The following is a 13492-nucleotide window of genomic DNA, read 5'->3' as shown; positions in this document are numbered from 1 at the left end:
TGTGAAATTGTGAAGGAGAATTGTACCTTGGTTGCCACATACAGCTTTTGTGGTGCCCAATTGGGACCAAATCAAAATGGAGTTATTACAAACGGCGTTGGACATCAATTCTGTGGCTAAAGACCAATAACCACAGTAGTCCGTCCATAATAGCATCAATAGCCATGAAATAATGGTTGTGCCCATAGGCCATATTTCTAGAAGTGAGGGAGAAAGCTCAAAATCGAGAATGGATAGAAAATGTCTTCTTTCCTTCAGCCCTTCCAATTATATGAACCCCCCCCCCCCCCCAATGCATCTTCACCGTCGAAAATGAAAGGGCACATCCCACAAGATCTCACCAAATGTCCAAACACGTTCTGCATTGATGACGCAAGCTATCATCACCTCGGTTCACGAACAACGTTATTATGAGTAATGTCAGAAACTAAGGCGAAGTCATAACGCACGTCCTTCCAATCACAGTACTCTACGTGCGTAGCTGTTAGATGGTGTTACAATCCATGCCAATGATACACCGTAACATACTCACAAGCAACACCGGTACTTGTGACACAGTCCAGGTCTGGGCAGCACGTTGAGGCCAAAACACAACTACACAACACGTCGCGGCTTCGGCGGTAGAACACTCTTGGCATTCTGTCATTGCCATTGGGAACCGCTGACATATGAAACCTTGCCGCTTCCACCGACATCACGATCCATTCTCGCCTCTGCCCATAATCTTTTTGATCGGAGACTTGGGGGACTAGCTATCCCTGTGGAACACCCCCAACTAGCCCTCTGTAGTATTCTGCCGGTGGCTTCATGTTGACAAACTCCCCACCCAAGAGAATTCTTGACCAGAGACTTGGGGGACTTATTTATACATAGCATATAATGAGCAAACCGTCCCTAAACCCTAAATACGACTAATCAAGGGTCCCCACACGACTTACCGTAGCCGTCGTGGGAGCCAAAGCCCAGCGGCCATGTCAACCGGAACCACCCATAGAGGTCGGCATAGCATGAACATGCAGCTATTTCCTTACAAAAAAAGGACTTAGAGTTATCCCACATTGAGTATTGAGGGAACTAAACTCCCACTTCTTGCTACAAAAGACATCATATAATTCCAAATGAAGTAAGTCCAAAACTCCTCCCTCTGTACCGTTACTTTGTTCATATATTGCACTGATATTGACTTTGGCATCGGAGGGTTCGAGACCGGTACACCCGGTCCCCCTTCTGACCTATTTCTTCTCTTTGGGTAGGTATCAGAGCGAGGAACCAGTGATTCTCAGGGTCTCTCCATCCATCGGGACTACACAGAAAGACTTGTTATAAATGATCCTTGTATCATGACATGACAATGTGTCAAGGAATAAGAGAATTATTTGCCTAGTCGAGGCAAATTTAAAGGATCCAGGGTTATGGTTTCATGCCAACCAAATGTCCTCAATCTGAGCATATAGTTTGCTGGTGGGCTTATATTGTTGCGGTTCATGTCACAGTTCTTGTCATAGTTCATGACACGTCACAGTTCATGTCATGTCGTATTGAACAATGCTGGGACTACATTTGAAGGGATGGTGATTGGGAGACTTGAGAGAAAAGATAGTGGTGGTGAGTCGCTGACCAAGTTACTAACTAAGAATGTCACCGTTCAGGTCATTGTTCATGTCACACTATATGTCATTGTTCATGTCACAATTCATGTGTCAATTTTGAAAGTCTCGGGTGTTTACTTCATTAAAAAAAGCAAAACTTTCATTAAAGTAAGTAAAAACAATGTAAAGTCTAGTATTTGGATAAGAGACTGTTTCGTATCTTTGATTAGTCAAACAATCCATTATCCAAGGGATTAGAGCATAAACTGAAAATGGTTGCTCCTATATGTTTATTATAACACCAAAACTACCAAACGTTGTCGTTTTCGTCCTTACTGCCACCGCCTTCGGTTCTTTGTCTTCTACTTTCTTTAACTTCCCGGAAAGCAATGCCCCACAACCCCACCAGCATAACCCTAAAAGAAGTGCTTCAAACTGAAGAGGCCCGATGCCGACAACCTAGCCAAGCTACTCAAGTCCGCCAAGAAACCCGACCTGTCTATGCCGAAGATCACATTGCCGTGCAGTGAGTGCGGTAGGAAATTCTGGTCCTAGAAAGCTCTGTTTGGCCACATCAATTATACATATAGAGATAAGACGAACATAAGGCAAATTAGGTAGATCTCAGATTCAATTTGTGGAATCATGGGGGATCGATTGATTTGCAAAGCTAATATGAGAGTAGAATAGTCAAAAGTGCGCAATGGAGAAGATGACTATGAAGCTCGGAGACTCGAGCTCGATTTGTGAAATCTCAATTGCAGAGAAGAGAGCTATGGGAAGAAGACGACTCTCTTTCTTCTTTTTGTTTTTCTTTTTATCTAATTTGAGGATATCTTTGACTTGAGGGGTTAGGGACCAAATTAGAGGTAGAAGGAGTAATTTAATATGAACTTTAAAAATAAGATTAAATACTGCTTACTACTCTGCACTTTTAAGGTTTTATTAATTCAGTCCCTCGATTTCTAATTTCATCATAAAGTCTTTGCACTCTCAATTCTCACCTAACAGGTCCACTCCGTCAATATGCTGTCAAATTTTGGTGTTAGCTCGCTGACGTGGCAAGGGGATATCTGGGTAATTTAACACCTAAATTTGACGGAGTATTAACGGAATGGACCTATTGGGTGAGAATTGATAGTGCAGGGATTTTTCTGATGAAATCAGAAGCTGAGGGACTGGACTGATGAAACCATGAAAATACAGGGTAGTAAGCAGTATTTAGTCCAAATAGACTAATTTTGGATAACACATAACTTTAACCTAATTTAACATTTAGTTAGTCAAAATGAACATTTTATAATTTTTTTTTTATCAAATTAACGACTCATATACAATAATTAATCTATTGCAAGTCAATCTCACAATCTCTCATTTACGAATAAGAGTAAATCAAACAATACTAGCCTAACGGTCAATAATGTTGGAAAAAGAATAACGAAACTTATTTTATTTTTGATTGACCTACTTCAAAGAGTGCTAGTCCTTCTCTGTGTATACATAAACTAGATAAAAAAAAAATAGATGAGCTTTCCTTTCCTCTAAGTCCCTGACAAAATCATATAGCAATTAGTCTTGAAAGGCGCAATCCGGCTGGCCACGAAATAGCACGAACCTGATTACTCTCCTTTTTCCAATTTCATGGCATCTTGACCACAGAATCCGGAGCAGTTTTTGACAGAGCTTTTATTCCTTTGCAGGATTTCATGTGCGAGTGCAATTTTTCTGGCTTAAACTGCTTCCTGCAATGCCTGCATCAAAAGCATCAAATTAATTTAGCTGAGTGGACAAAACTGAACACATTCATTGCATCGACCCAGCTATTGGCTCATGGTTCGGGGGTTCTCGTATGTGACGAATTTTGTTTTGCACTCATGATTACATTAATTAGAATCTATTTAGTTATATATATATATATATATATACAGATCCTATCCAGAGCGGAGCTCCGCTTTAAAATTAACGTGTGAAGTTCGAGTTTTGGGTCGCTTTTCGGTTGCATATCCACATCTCGACCGTTCAGTTTTTAGGTACTAGTGTATAGATTATCTCTGCAAATTTTCAGCCAAAATGATGATCGTTAAGGTATCTAACTCTCGTAAACCAATGGACGAACTGAATCTGTCAACCTGAACCGTACTAGCTTTAAGGCAGTTATCAATGCCTTAACGATCATCATTTTGGCTGAAAATTTGCAGAGACGATCTATACACTAGTGCCTAAAAACTGAACGGTCGATGTGGATATGCGACCGAAAAGTGCCCCAAAACTCGAACTTCACACATAAATTTTCAAAGCGGAGCTCCGCTCTGGATAGGATCTGTATATATATATATATATATATATACCGAAAATTAATTGGTATCTTTGACATGTGGATCAATCCATGATTAACGAAACAGTAAGAGAAAAGTAGTTTAATGACACATGTCTTCAAAGCCTAAGTCTGTACATTGCGGTGAGACTGATCGACAATGGAAGAAAGAAAGCAGTAACTGTTTTCTTTTGACCTGACCAAACAAATGTTATCTATTGAGAATTATTTAGAAGAAACAAGGTAAACAAATGTTAATCACAATAATCAGTCTCTGGCTATTAAAAGTGATCCATAATTCCTTAGAACAAGTGAATCGATGGGACTAGCTAGTGTCTCGCTATTGACTGAATTCTGGTTCAAGGGGGTGAGTTATTACCGTCGTCAAGTTTAGTTTTTGTATTTTCCATTCAAACAAAGCGATTAAGTACAAGAATTACATAGAATTTCTCTTAAACATGAAATTTTTTTCCCAAGTACCTCTAACGATAAACATCAAATAGTTAATGATATAGACGATCGGCAACTCATAGATGAAAGTAAAGAACATAAATGTTAATTTAAAATTGATAAATTGCGCCGTTAACACCTATAATAAAGATTACAAGAATTTTTTTTTTTTTTTTTTTTTTTTTTGAGAATAGATTACAAGAAAATATAAACATGGACCAAAACAAAATTGCATTAACATGCCTATAAAATGTTATCATTATCTAGCTATCTAGCTACCAATTTTAAATTGATTGTTCATCTATGAAGTCTATTCTATTCACATTTACTGAATCAATACTCTTTTTTTTTTTTTTTTTTTTGTGAAATGTAAGTTCATTGAAACAATTAACTAGTACACTCATTTAGAATGACATCCCTTATATATTCGGGAGCAATACCAAACCAAGTTTGGTCAACACTATGACAAAGAGCTTTACTTGCTAAAATATGAGCTATTTTATTGGCTTCACGGGGAACATAAACCACCTTGAAATCAATACTCTTATTCACAATAAATAAATAATAATAAGAAAAAGAATAAAGAAAACAAATAAAATGTAGTCATTTTTCTTGAGAAATATAATAATATTAATTGTTATATGACTTTGTGAGAATGTACATGAACAAAACCAACGATCAAATTATAGTAAGTGCAAAAAAAACAAACCGAAAAATTATCAAATGGCCACTTACGAGCAATGTGGCCCACGGACTGGCCTGTAAGTAGAAGAAGCTATTTTTTGGTTCCTATCATCGCTTTTGCTGCAAAACAAGAAATCAAATCCAGAGAGAATTATCAATCAGCGAGCATTATATATATACATGAATTTATCATATAGCTAGGGTCGGATTGGATGATACCTAGCAGTAGTAGTATGGTTTTGGGGTTGCTGTGGCCGCTCCTGCTGATTCATACATGTCCTAAAAAGTCCGGCATACCCTACAGTACCTGCTTTCTCCCTCTTTTCTTTTCGAATAATAATGTCTTGCCTGCTGCGATTAAGAGGCTTATTGTTGTTAGTGGAATATGTCTTACTGTCCCGATTCAACCTGACGAATACGGTGTCGTTCGTGTCCACAGCACCACAGTTGATCAAATTGCGGAACATGCTTAAATGTTGTTTTTTAGTACTCTTTCCCAAGGGCACCGATTGAGATTGAGGTGATGAATTATGTGGAGAAGAAGAAGATGATGAAGTAGTACTACTACAACCCATCTCTTTGCTGTCTTTGTCTTTGACGCTGGACGACTTCTTCTTCAATAACAAATGGGAATAGAAACAAGAGTTTTCTATTGATGACTTGTCCTTGCTCTGTTCGTGATTTGTACTGTTGGCTTTGATGGTTGAGGACGACGACGAGCATTTCTGATCTCCTCGGATATTCACTGCATCAGCATCGATCAAAGATGAGCCGGAATTATGAGGTGGTGATTCTTGCTGGTCCGTTTCAAAGGAAGTTTTTGTAATATGGTGCATTTGAAAGGGCGCTTCTTCAGAATTAGGTGGCTGCAGCTCTTTGAGCAAGCACCTCTTCTTTTCAGCAGCATATAAATATGAATGCGGAGGAGCTGTAATAGGACTGAAAATATTAATGGCATGGAAATTCACATATACAATATATGGTATTGATCGTAATCGACTTAAATTACGGATTTAATTTTGAATTTTTCAATTAGGAATAAAACATACCAAAAGAGGAATAAGAGAGAATTTGGGAGCCTTTGAGGACATATTCATTGTCAGAGATAGGGGTGATGAGGTCGTCATCTAACAAGTCTTGCCAAACATAACCCTTCTTGTACCTCCTGCATATATATATATATATATATATATATATATATAAATATAACATTAATTAATTCAGCAAATCAAATTTAGCATGAAACTAGATAATTGATTAAATCAAACGCGGTTTACTTAATTAGCGCATACATGAGTGAAACTGATAAATCAATTTAAGGGATTGATTAATTCTCAAAAGAAAAAAGATAGAAGAAGATTGAAGATATATAAAATTGATTTGAACCTCTTGTAAGACCAAGTGAAGGTCTCTGGCATATCCTTCCCTCGTAAATCCGCAAGCCACCTCTTGATGTCTGTCTTTCCAGAATTAGAGAAAAGTAATCAATTGAAGAATACACACAATGAATCAGAAACATGGGCGTGCATGCAAGAGAGAGAGAGAGAGAGAGAGAGAAAGCCAGCCTGCAGGTACCTCGCAGAAAGACGCCGTTTCGGTTAAGATGATGGACACGAATGAGATGGGGATGATCAATGCGGCCGAGACTACATAGGAAGTAGATGATGTTAAGTCGCCGTATTTCACCTACTACTCCGCCTCTGCCTTCCATGAAATCGATACTGCGTGCTTTTTTCGTTTTCCAATCTTTCTAATTCTACCAAGTACTTGGGTTGCCACAAACTATAAAGAGAAAAATTCAGGTACCGTCCCCAAACTATTCTGCCAAGGCCAATTTGATACCCAAACTCTCAAAAGTATCAATGTGATACCTAAAGACTTATATTGGCATCAACGTGATACTTCCGTCAAAAAAATCCAACGGCTCCGTTTGTTTGCTGACGTGGCAAGCACGTGAGCAAAAAAAAAAGGGCAAAATAGACTTTTTACCCTCTTTTTTTTTAATTCATTTCTTTTTCTTCTTTTTCTTTTTCTTCTTCTTCTTCTTCTTCAACCTGACTCTTCTTCTTCTCTCTCCACCTCCTCTCTCTCCTCTCCTTCTCCACCACCCAAACCATCACTAACCCCACCGATATCCTCTCCTCTCCTTCTCCCCGCCTTCATCGACCGCGACCCCTCCCTCAAGTCCCTCATCTCCTGCCTCGACCTCACCGCCAACCCCAACTCCATATCCCTGCCGAACTCCGCTTCTCCTATCACCCTCTACCGCCGCCGCCGCCAACCCAACCCATCCTCTTCAATTTCTCAGCATCCAACCACCGAGCTCGAAGAAGAAGCAGACCCAGAAGAAGATTTAAGAACTTTCATAACTATCTTGTAAGCTGGAAATGACCGGAAGTGGTCGAAATTACCTAAAACAGTCGAGGTGGCCGGAAATTTTCCAGAAACCGGCGAAGAATTGCAGAAACCGGCGAGGCTTGAATTCGACTTCAAAACTTCAACTATACGCTTCGATCCCTTCTGGATAATTGTTCAGAACTTCAAGGTGAACTCAATGGTTCAAGAATCACAGGAAACGATGGTCTACAGCTAGAGATATCTGGATCGAAAGTTTCGGTGGCCGGAAAAATTCCAGAATCCGGCGAGCTTGAGTTCGACGTAAAAACTTCCACCAATGGCTTCGATTCCTTCTGGAGATTTGTTCAGAAACTCAAGGTGATCCCCTCAGTTCAAGAATCACAAGAAATGGTGGTCTGTAGCTCGAGATATCCGGGTCGATAGCTCGGTTTCGATTTTGATCGGGTCTGGCTTCCAGCCGCCACCACGCGCAGATCTTCCGTGAAAGGGCACTTCTGGGAGCTTCTGGAGGTTGAGGCGAGCTCGAGGATGAAGTTTGGTGAGGATTGATGGCCGGTAGCTTGAGATATCAAGCTTGGAACCAAAACGAGCTCAAACCGGCCTCGTGTTCCACCGCCGTGTACGGCTCAAGAGCCGGCGAAAGGCTACCACCGACAGCTGCGCAAGGAATAGGCGAAGGCGTGGGACGTGGTCTGGGGTCAATTGATGTCCTGTGGAGCGAGAACCATCTTGGAGAAGGAATGCTCTGTTTTGGTTGCTGGTTTCGGCAGAGAGAGAGAGAGTGAGAGAGAGCGAGAGAGAGTGTGAGCCTTTGCTGGTGTCGGTCGTTCACTCAACCACCGAGCTCGAAGAAGAAGCAGACCCAGAAGAAGATTTAAAAAAAAAATTGGTGATGAGATTTAACATCAGGGTCATTTTGGTCTTTTCTCTCTCTTTCTTTTCTGACTTGTTTGCCACGTCAGCAAACAGACGGAACTGTTAGATTTTTTTGACGGAAGTATCACGTTGATGCTAATTTAGGTCTTTGGGTATCACATTGATACTTTTGAGAGTTCGGGTATCAAATTGGTCTTGGCAGAATAGTTTGGGGACGGTAGCTGAATTTTTCTCAACTATAAATAACAAAAGCATACATCAACAACAGAACAAGACACTTTTCTTCTTTCCGATAAGAAAAAATAAAACAAGAAACATATTATATAATTACCCCAGCGCGCAACAAAACTATGAAAGGTATAACCAGCTAGCTGTCTCATGAAACCCCAAGAGAAATCTTTGTCTCCCTGCCGGCCTGTACTATACAAAAAGCCGAAAAGGACAAGAGAATATATATATATATATATATATATATATATTGTTCAGATTAACTATTTCAAACTTCTAGCAGTAGCTATATATGTGTTTGTGTGTATTATATATAATATAATATAATATATAGTGCAGGCCTAGCATGGAATGCAGCCAGACTATTCGGTATAACATTTGGGAAACTCCTAAACTGTCTCGAAGAAACGAAAAGGAATAATCGGGCCTTCGAGATTACCCCAGTTTTCTTCTTTTAATCTTTATTAGTTGCTTTTATTCGGCTCTTTGGTTCATATGGAAATGGAGCTTTTATTCCGCTCTCTGTTTTTTCGTATAGAGATATTTATGGAGCGAGAGGTACATAATTATTGGGTTTGTATCATGACTGGTACTTGAATTATACGAAATGGGACAATTTAGTAATCAAATTACTGCTTGAACTTGCAAAAAACAATCAAAAAAGTATATTTTGTAAAATGATTAGTTAATCAAATTAGCAGCTCCGTCAAAGTTTTTATCCTAAAGTGATCAAAACAGTCTCTTCAGTCACGGTGAGTCATCTCAATTTTTTTTTTTTTAAATAATATCATGTCGATATATTAATACTCAGGTCAGAAAGGACCATTACATATCCTTCATCTACCATCTATGGGTAGATAAAGAGTTTGTAGTAAACCACAGTGATATATAGATTAGGTCCGATTATTTGACGGTACCACTACTAGAATAATGTCATTAGACATCACCACTATTAAATCGGTCAGGATTGCACCTGATGTTAAAAATCATGTTAACATCAGTTTGTGAAGAAACCGATTTCTATTGTTATTATGGACATCAGTCACCAAAGAAACCGATGAGAAAAGTTTCGTACGAAAAATTTACAAAAACGCGGAGGGACTAAGTTTAAAAGTTTGAGAAACGCGGGGTCTAAAATTTTAATTCCCCCCAACACTTAGTCACTTTATCTAAAAACTTTCGAACCCTAATCGATAGACTCTCACTCTGAGTCTCTGACTGCCTCCTTCGCGTCCCCGACCTGAGCTCCTTCTCCAACCTGAGCTCGTTTTCTGCGTTAAGCTCTTTCTCTCTCGCTCTTCTCTGAAACCCTAGCGCTCTCCTCCCTCTCCTGCTCTCTTTCCACGGCTACTGTCTCTCCCTCATTGAACTACTGCCTCCGTCCCCTCACCGGCGCCATCGCCTCTGCCGGTGCTTCTCTTCCAACGCCACCACGTCGTTGCTCCGAGATCCGAACCCCAACTGGTCCAACCTGCCTCCAAGGAGTTTATCCTCCTCGATTGGTGCGACTTCGAGCACCAAATGCCAGCATGGTTCTAAAGCTCTGCTTCTGGGTATTCAATTTTCAATCTTCAAGTCTGGGTTTGGCTCGAACTCTACTAGGTGAAGCAGCTTCAATTTCAGTTTTCGACTCGATTTCGGAAACTTCAAGCTTGGTAAGTTGTTGCCATCTTTCTTGCTTCGATTTCTGGGTTCGAATTGCATCTGTTTCTTTTGTTATACGCTATACATATGACTGATATGAGATGAAAATTGGATATGTGATCTGTTTTGTCCTTCTGGATTTCTGGGTTCGAATTGCATCAGTCACTTTTTGCCTTTCTGTTTTGACTTTGGACTTGAAAATTTGAAATTGAGTTGCATTTGTAGACTTGTATCTGTTTTGGTAAAGCATTGAATTGTTTGATGTATTGGTTTTGGATCCCATATCGTAGATTTTGAAGATTGTATCTTTAGTTATGTATCTGTTTTGTATCTCTTTTGCGACTGTTGTTGTGATTGTTGTGGTGAAAATTGTGTACCACTTGGAATTATTTCTAATACAAAAGAAGCTATTAGTAATTGGCTTGGGGAGATTTTGGTTCACTTGGGGAGATTCGAGAGACAGTTTTACAGTTGACAGCACCACCCCCGTTGGTATGTATCTATTTTCTATTTTTTCTATTGAAGGCTTCAATGTCAAAAATTGTATTTTGTAACAGATGATATATTGCGAATGCATGCAATTTTTATTTCAAAGCCTGCAAGCACATGATCTCCTTATGGATATATGTTCCAATCTCTGGACTGTTGTGGTATCCAATTATTCATTTTCCAACATAAATTGTTAGTAAAGCAGGCAAATAATGACTTCTCTGATTTGGGGCTGAATCAAGAACTAAAGTTTTATATATGGGTTGTGCAGAATTCTTTACTTAAACTGAAGTTTTAAGTTCAGTAAAAAGTTTTTATTGAATCATTGTTCTTGTCAGTCATTCCTTTTCTTGATATGATATATAACCACTAACCTGTACTGGTACCTGTAAGTAAAATAACTCTAGGGGCCTCTAGGCAGAACGAGCAATTTAAGTGAAAGCTTATTTTGAGAGTTACTTTCAGGTGCAAGAGCTGAAGACTAAGATGCAAAGTTCAGGAATGCCTTGGCCTGGTGATGAGGGTGAACAACGATGGGAACAAGCATGGTTGGCTATAAAAAAGGTAAGAATGCTTGGCTGCATATGCCCATTTGAACTTGTTCTTAAATCCATTAATGCTAGGAATTTAACTGCACTTGATATTAGTATTAGAGCCTTGAATTATGTCTCAAACCAATCTTTTCATATCTATCTGCTTTCTCATTCCCAGTGTACTCTATTGAGTTGACTGGTATATTCTCTTTGTTTCTCTATTGATGCTTCAATACAGTATGAATTTTTTTGTTTTTTGTTTCTGTGGGACATGGCTAAAGCTTTCTGAGACCAGGGGCAACAATTTCCCATGTTTTCACTACACTTTATGAAAAGTAGATCTCACAAACATCATAACTTGTTATCAGAGCTCAAGCTGCCTAACAACTTGATGCAAATCAAATTGTTTTATCTTAAAGTTTTCTGATATATTGCGGTGTGCTCATCTCTTATAATCCAGGTCTGGGCTTCAAAGTGGAATGAGAGAGCATACTTCAGCACAAGAAAAGTGAAATTAGACCATGATTATCTTTGCATGGCTGTCCTTGTTCAAGAAATAATAAATGCCGACTATGCATTCGTTATTCACACAACTAACCCATCTTCAGGAGACTCGTCGGAGATATATGCCGAGGTATTCAGCAGTATATATGTAAGATAGAATGTATTAATATCAGAGACATTGATTTGGGTTGTTTTACCGTGATAGGTTGTCAAAGGTCTTGGAGAAACCTTAGTTGGAGCTTATCCTGGACGTGCCTTAAGTTTTATTAGCAAGAAAAATGCTCTGGACTCTCCTCAGGTAATGCACTACAGTGCCAAAAGTGGCATAAGAGTAACAGACCATGTAGGGATTGAATTGCATTGATAACTTCCACATGGATTATATACCTAAGTAGTCTATGAATTTACCTAAATTGGTCATTGGCTTTCACTGACCATGTAATTAGGGAACACCAAGTATCTCCACCATTCTTTGCACTTCCAAATAGATTATCTAATTTACCCGAGTAATTTATCAATCAAAAAATTTTCTATACTGCAGAATAAAACTTTGATCAAAAAATTTTCTATACTGCAGAATAAAACTTTGGTCATTGGCCAGACCATGTAATTAGGCAACACAATATGTGTATAAATCCCTACCATTGTTTGCACTCTTGAGTATGTGGATATTTTTCAGGTGTTAGGTTACCCTAGCAAACCGGTTGGCCTCTTTATCAGACGGTCCATAATCTTCCGATCCGATTCCAATGGTGAAGATCTTGAAGGTTATGCTGGTGCAGGCCTTTATGACAGGTGAACTACTATACAAATGATCCAGGCAACATGCTTCTATCAATAAATGAATTCAATACATCGCCATAAACTTCCTTTATATTTTCTATTTACTTGATCTTATGTTGTTTTATGGTAATGATAGTGTGCCTATGGATGCGGAAGAGGAAGTCGTGCTTGACTACTCATCTGACCCACTCGTTACTGATGGGAACTTCCAAAAGACAATTTTGTCCAGCATTGCTCGCGCATGACTCTGCTACATGATTGGAGGACTATGCAATTAGTAATTGGCTTTGTAAATCAGGTGTTTGCTTCATAAATTGGAGGTGTTTTTGGAAATTTATTAGTGGTCATTTAGTTCAGAAATTGGAGGTGTTTTTGTAATTGGAAGATTGTATTTTTAGTGATATACAGTGATTGATTTTTGTTATGTTTGTTTTGTCATGAATTGATCATTGATCATTGATTTATGAATTTTGCAGTTGTGTAGATACTTTTCAAGAAGAGAAGAGCAAACGTGAAAGAAGAAAAGAAAACAAAGCTTTGACTATGGAATTGTTGGCTGTGGCATATTCGTCCCTTGTAGCCAAAATGGAGTAGATTATATATAGGTTGGTCAAGCTGGAATTTTCAGCCACACAGAAGTATTCTCTTGCATCTAATTCAACTTACAATGTGGAAGAGGCTAGTGATCTGTAAGGCAGAAATGGAGGAATGTATAGATTTGATAATGGAAGAATTAGAGAGTTTGTAAGAGTTAGTGAAAAAGTTTGTGAACCAGCTTTTATGATATGTAAAACGATAGCATATTCGGCAAACATTATAAGATTGTGATTACTACTCTTATCGCCTAAACCCACAGCATCGCGCGGACGTACTTTCTAGTATGATGTCTAGATATAAAGTTGAAATCAGTTTTAACCATAAAAACTGATGTCTAGTAATACAAATACATCAGTTCCAAAATGAAAATCGATGTTACTGAAATATACAGACATCGATTTTTTGTCGAAAACGATATGTTACTGAGTACCAGACATCAGTTC

General features: G+C 38.8%; 2 protein-coding genes across 2 annotated transcripts; one reads left to right on the top strand and one right to left on the bottom strand.

Moving 5' to 3' along the window:
- Positions 1 to 3024: 3024 nt before the first annotated feature.
- On the bottom strand, positions 3025 to 6826 carry LOC133717749 (protein SOSEKI 1). The gene is made up of 6 exons (XM_062144471.1): positions 6613 to 6826; positions 6424 to 6493; positions 6087 to 6202; positions 5257 to 5965; positions 5089 to 5157; positions 3025 to 3340 (listed from the first exon to the last, which is right to left on the bottom strand). Exons 1-6 carry the CDS (start codon positions 6746 to 6748, stop codon positions 3229 to 3231), a joined length of 1212 nt encoding a protein of 403 aa, XP_062000455.1. The 5' UTR covers positions 6749 to 6826; the 3' UTR covers positions 3025 to 3228.
- Positions 6827 to 10557: 3731 nt separating this feature from the next.
- LOC133715960 (alpha-glucan water dikinase, chloroplastic-like) lies at positions 10558 to 12741 on the top strand. The gene is made up of 6 exons (XM_062142673.1): positions 10558 to 10635; positions 11098 to 11196; positions 11626 to 11799; positions 11875 to 11967; positions 12349 to 12464; positions 12589 to 12741. The coding sequence occupies exons 2-6, from the start codon at positions 11119 to 11121 to the stop codon at positions 12695 to 12697; spliced, it is 570 nt and encodes a 189-aa protein (XP_061998657.1). The 5' UTR covers positions 10558 to 10635; positions 11098 to 11118; the 3' UTR covers positions 12698 to 12741.
- The last annotated feature ends 751 nt before the right edge of the window (positions 12742 to 13492 follow it).

Source organism: Rosa rugosa, chromosome 6, assembly GCF_958449725.1.
Source record: "Rosa rugosa chromosome 6, drRosRugo1.1, whole genome shotgun sequence".
NCBI lineage: Eukaryota > Viridiplantae > Streptophyta > Magnoliopsida > Rosales > Rosaceae > Rosa > Rosa rugosa.
This window is presented reverse-complemented; position numbering and strand designations above follow the sequence as displayed.

Excerpts from the sequence above, each read along its gene's own strand:
- LOC133717749 (XM_062144471.1), bottom strand. The coding sequence starts at position 6,748 with ATGGAAGGCAGAGGCGGAGTAGTAGGTGAAATACGGCGACTTAACATC. Across the intron at positions 5,158-5,256 it reads AACCATACTACTACTGCTAG|CAAAAGCGATGATAGGAACC; the intron begins GTATCATCCAAT and ends CTTGTTTTGCAG. Across the intron at positions 3,341-5,088 it reads GTCCGTGGGCCACATTGCTC|GCATTGCAGGAAGCAGTTTA; the intron begins GTAAGTGGCCAT and ends CTTTTGATGCAG.
- LOC133715960 (XM_062142673.1), top strand. The coding sequence starts at position 11,119 with ATGCAAAGTTCAGGAATGCCTTGGCCTGGTGATGAGGGTGAACAACGA. Across the intron at positions 11,197-11,625 it reads CATGGTTGGCTATAAAAAAG|GTCTGGGCTTCAAAGTGGAA; the intron begins GTAAGAATGCTT and ends CTTATAATCCAG. Across the intron at positions 11,800-11,874 it reads CGTCGGAGATATATGCCGAG|GTTGTCAAAGGTCTTGGAGA; the intron begins GTATTCAGCAGT and ends TTACCGTGATAG.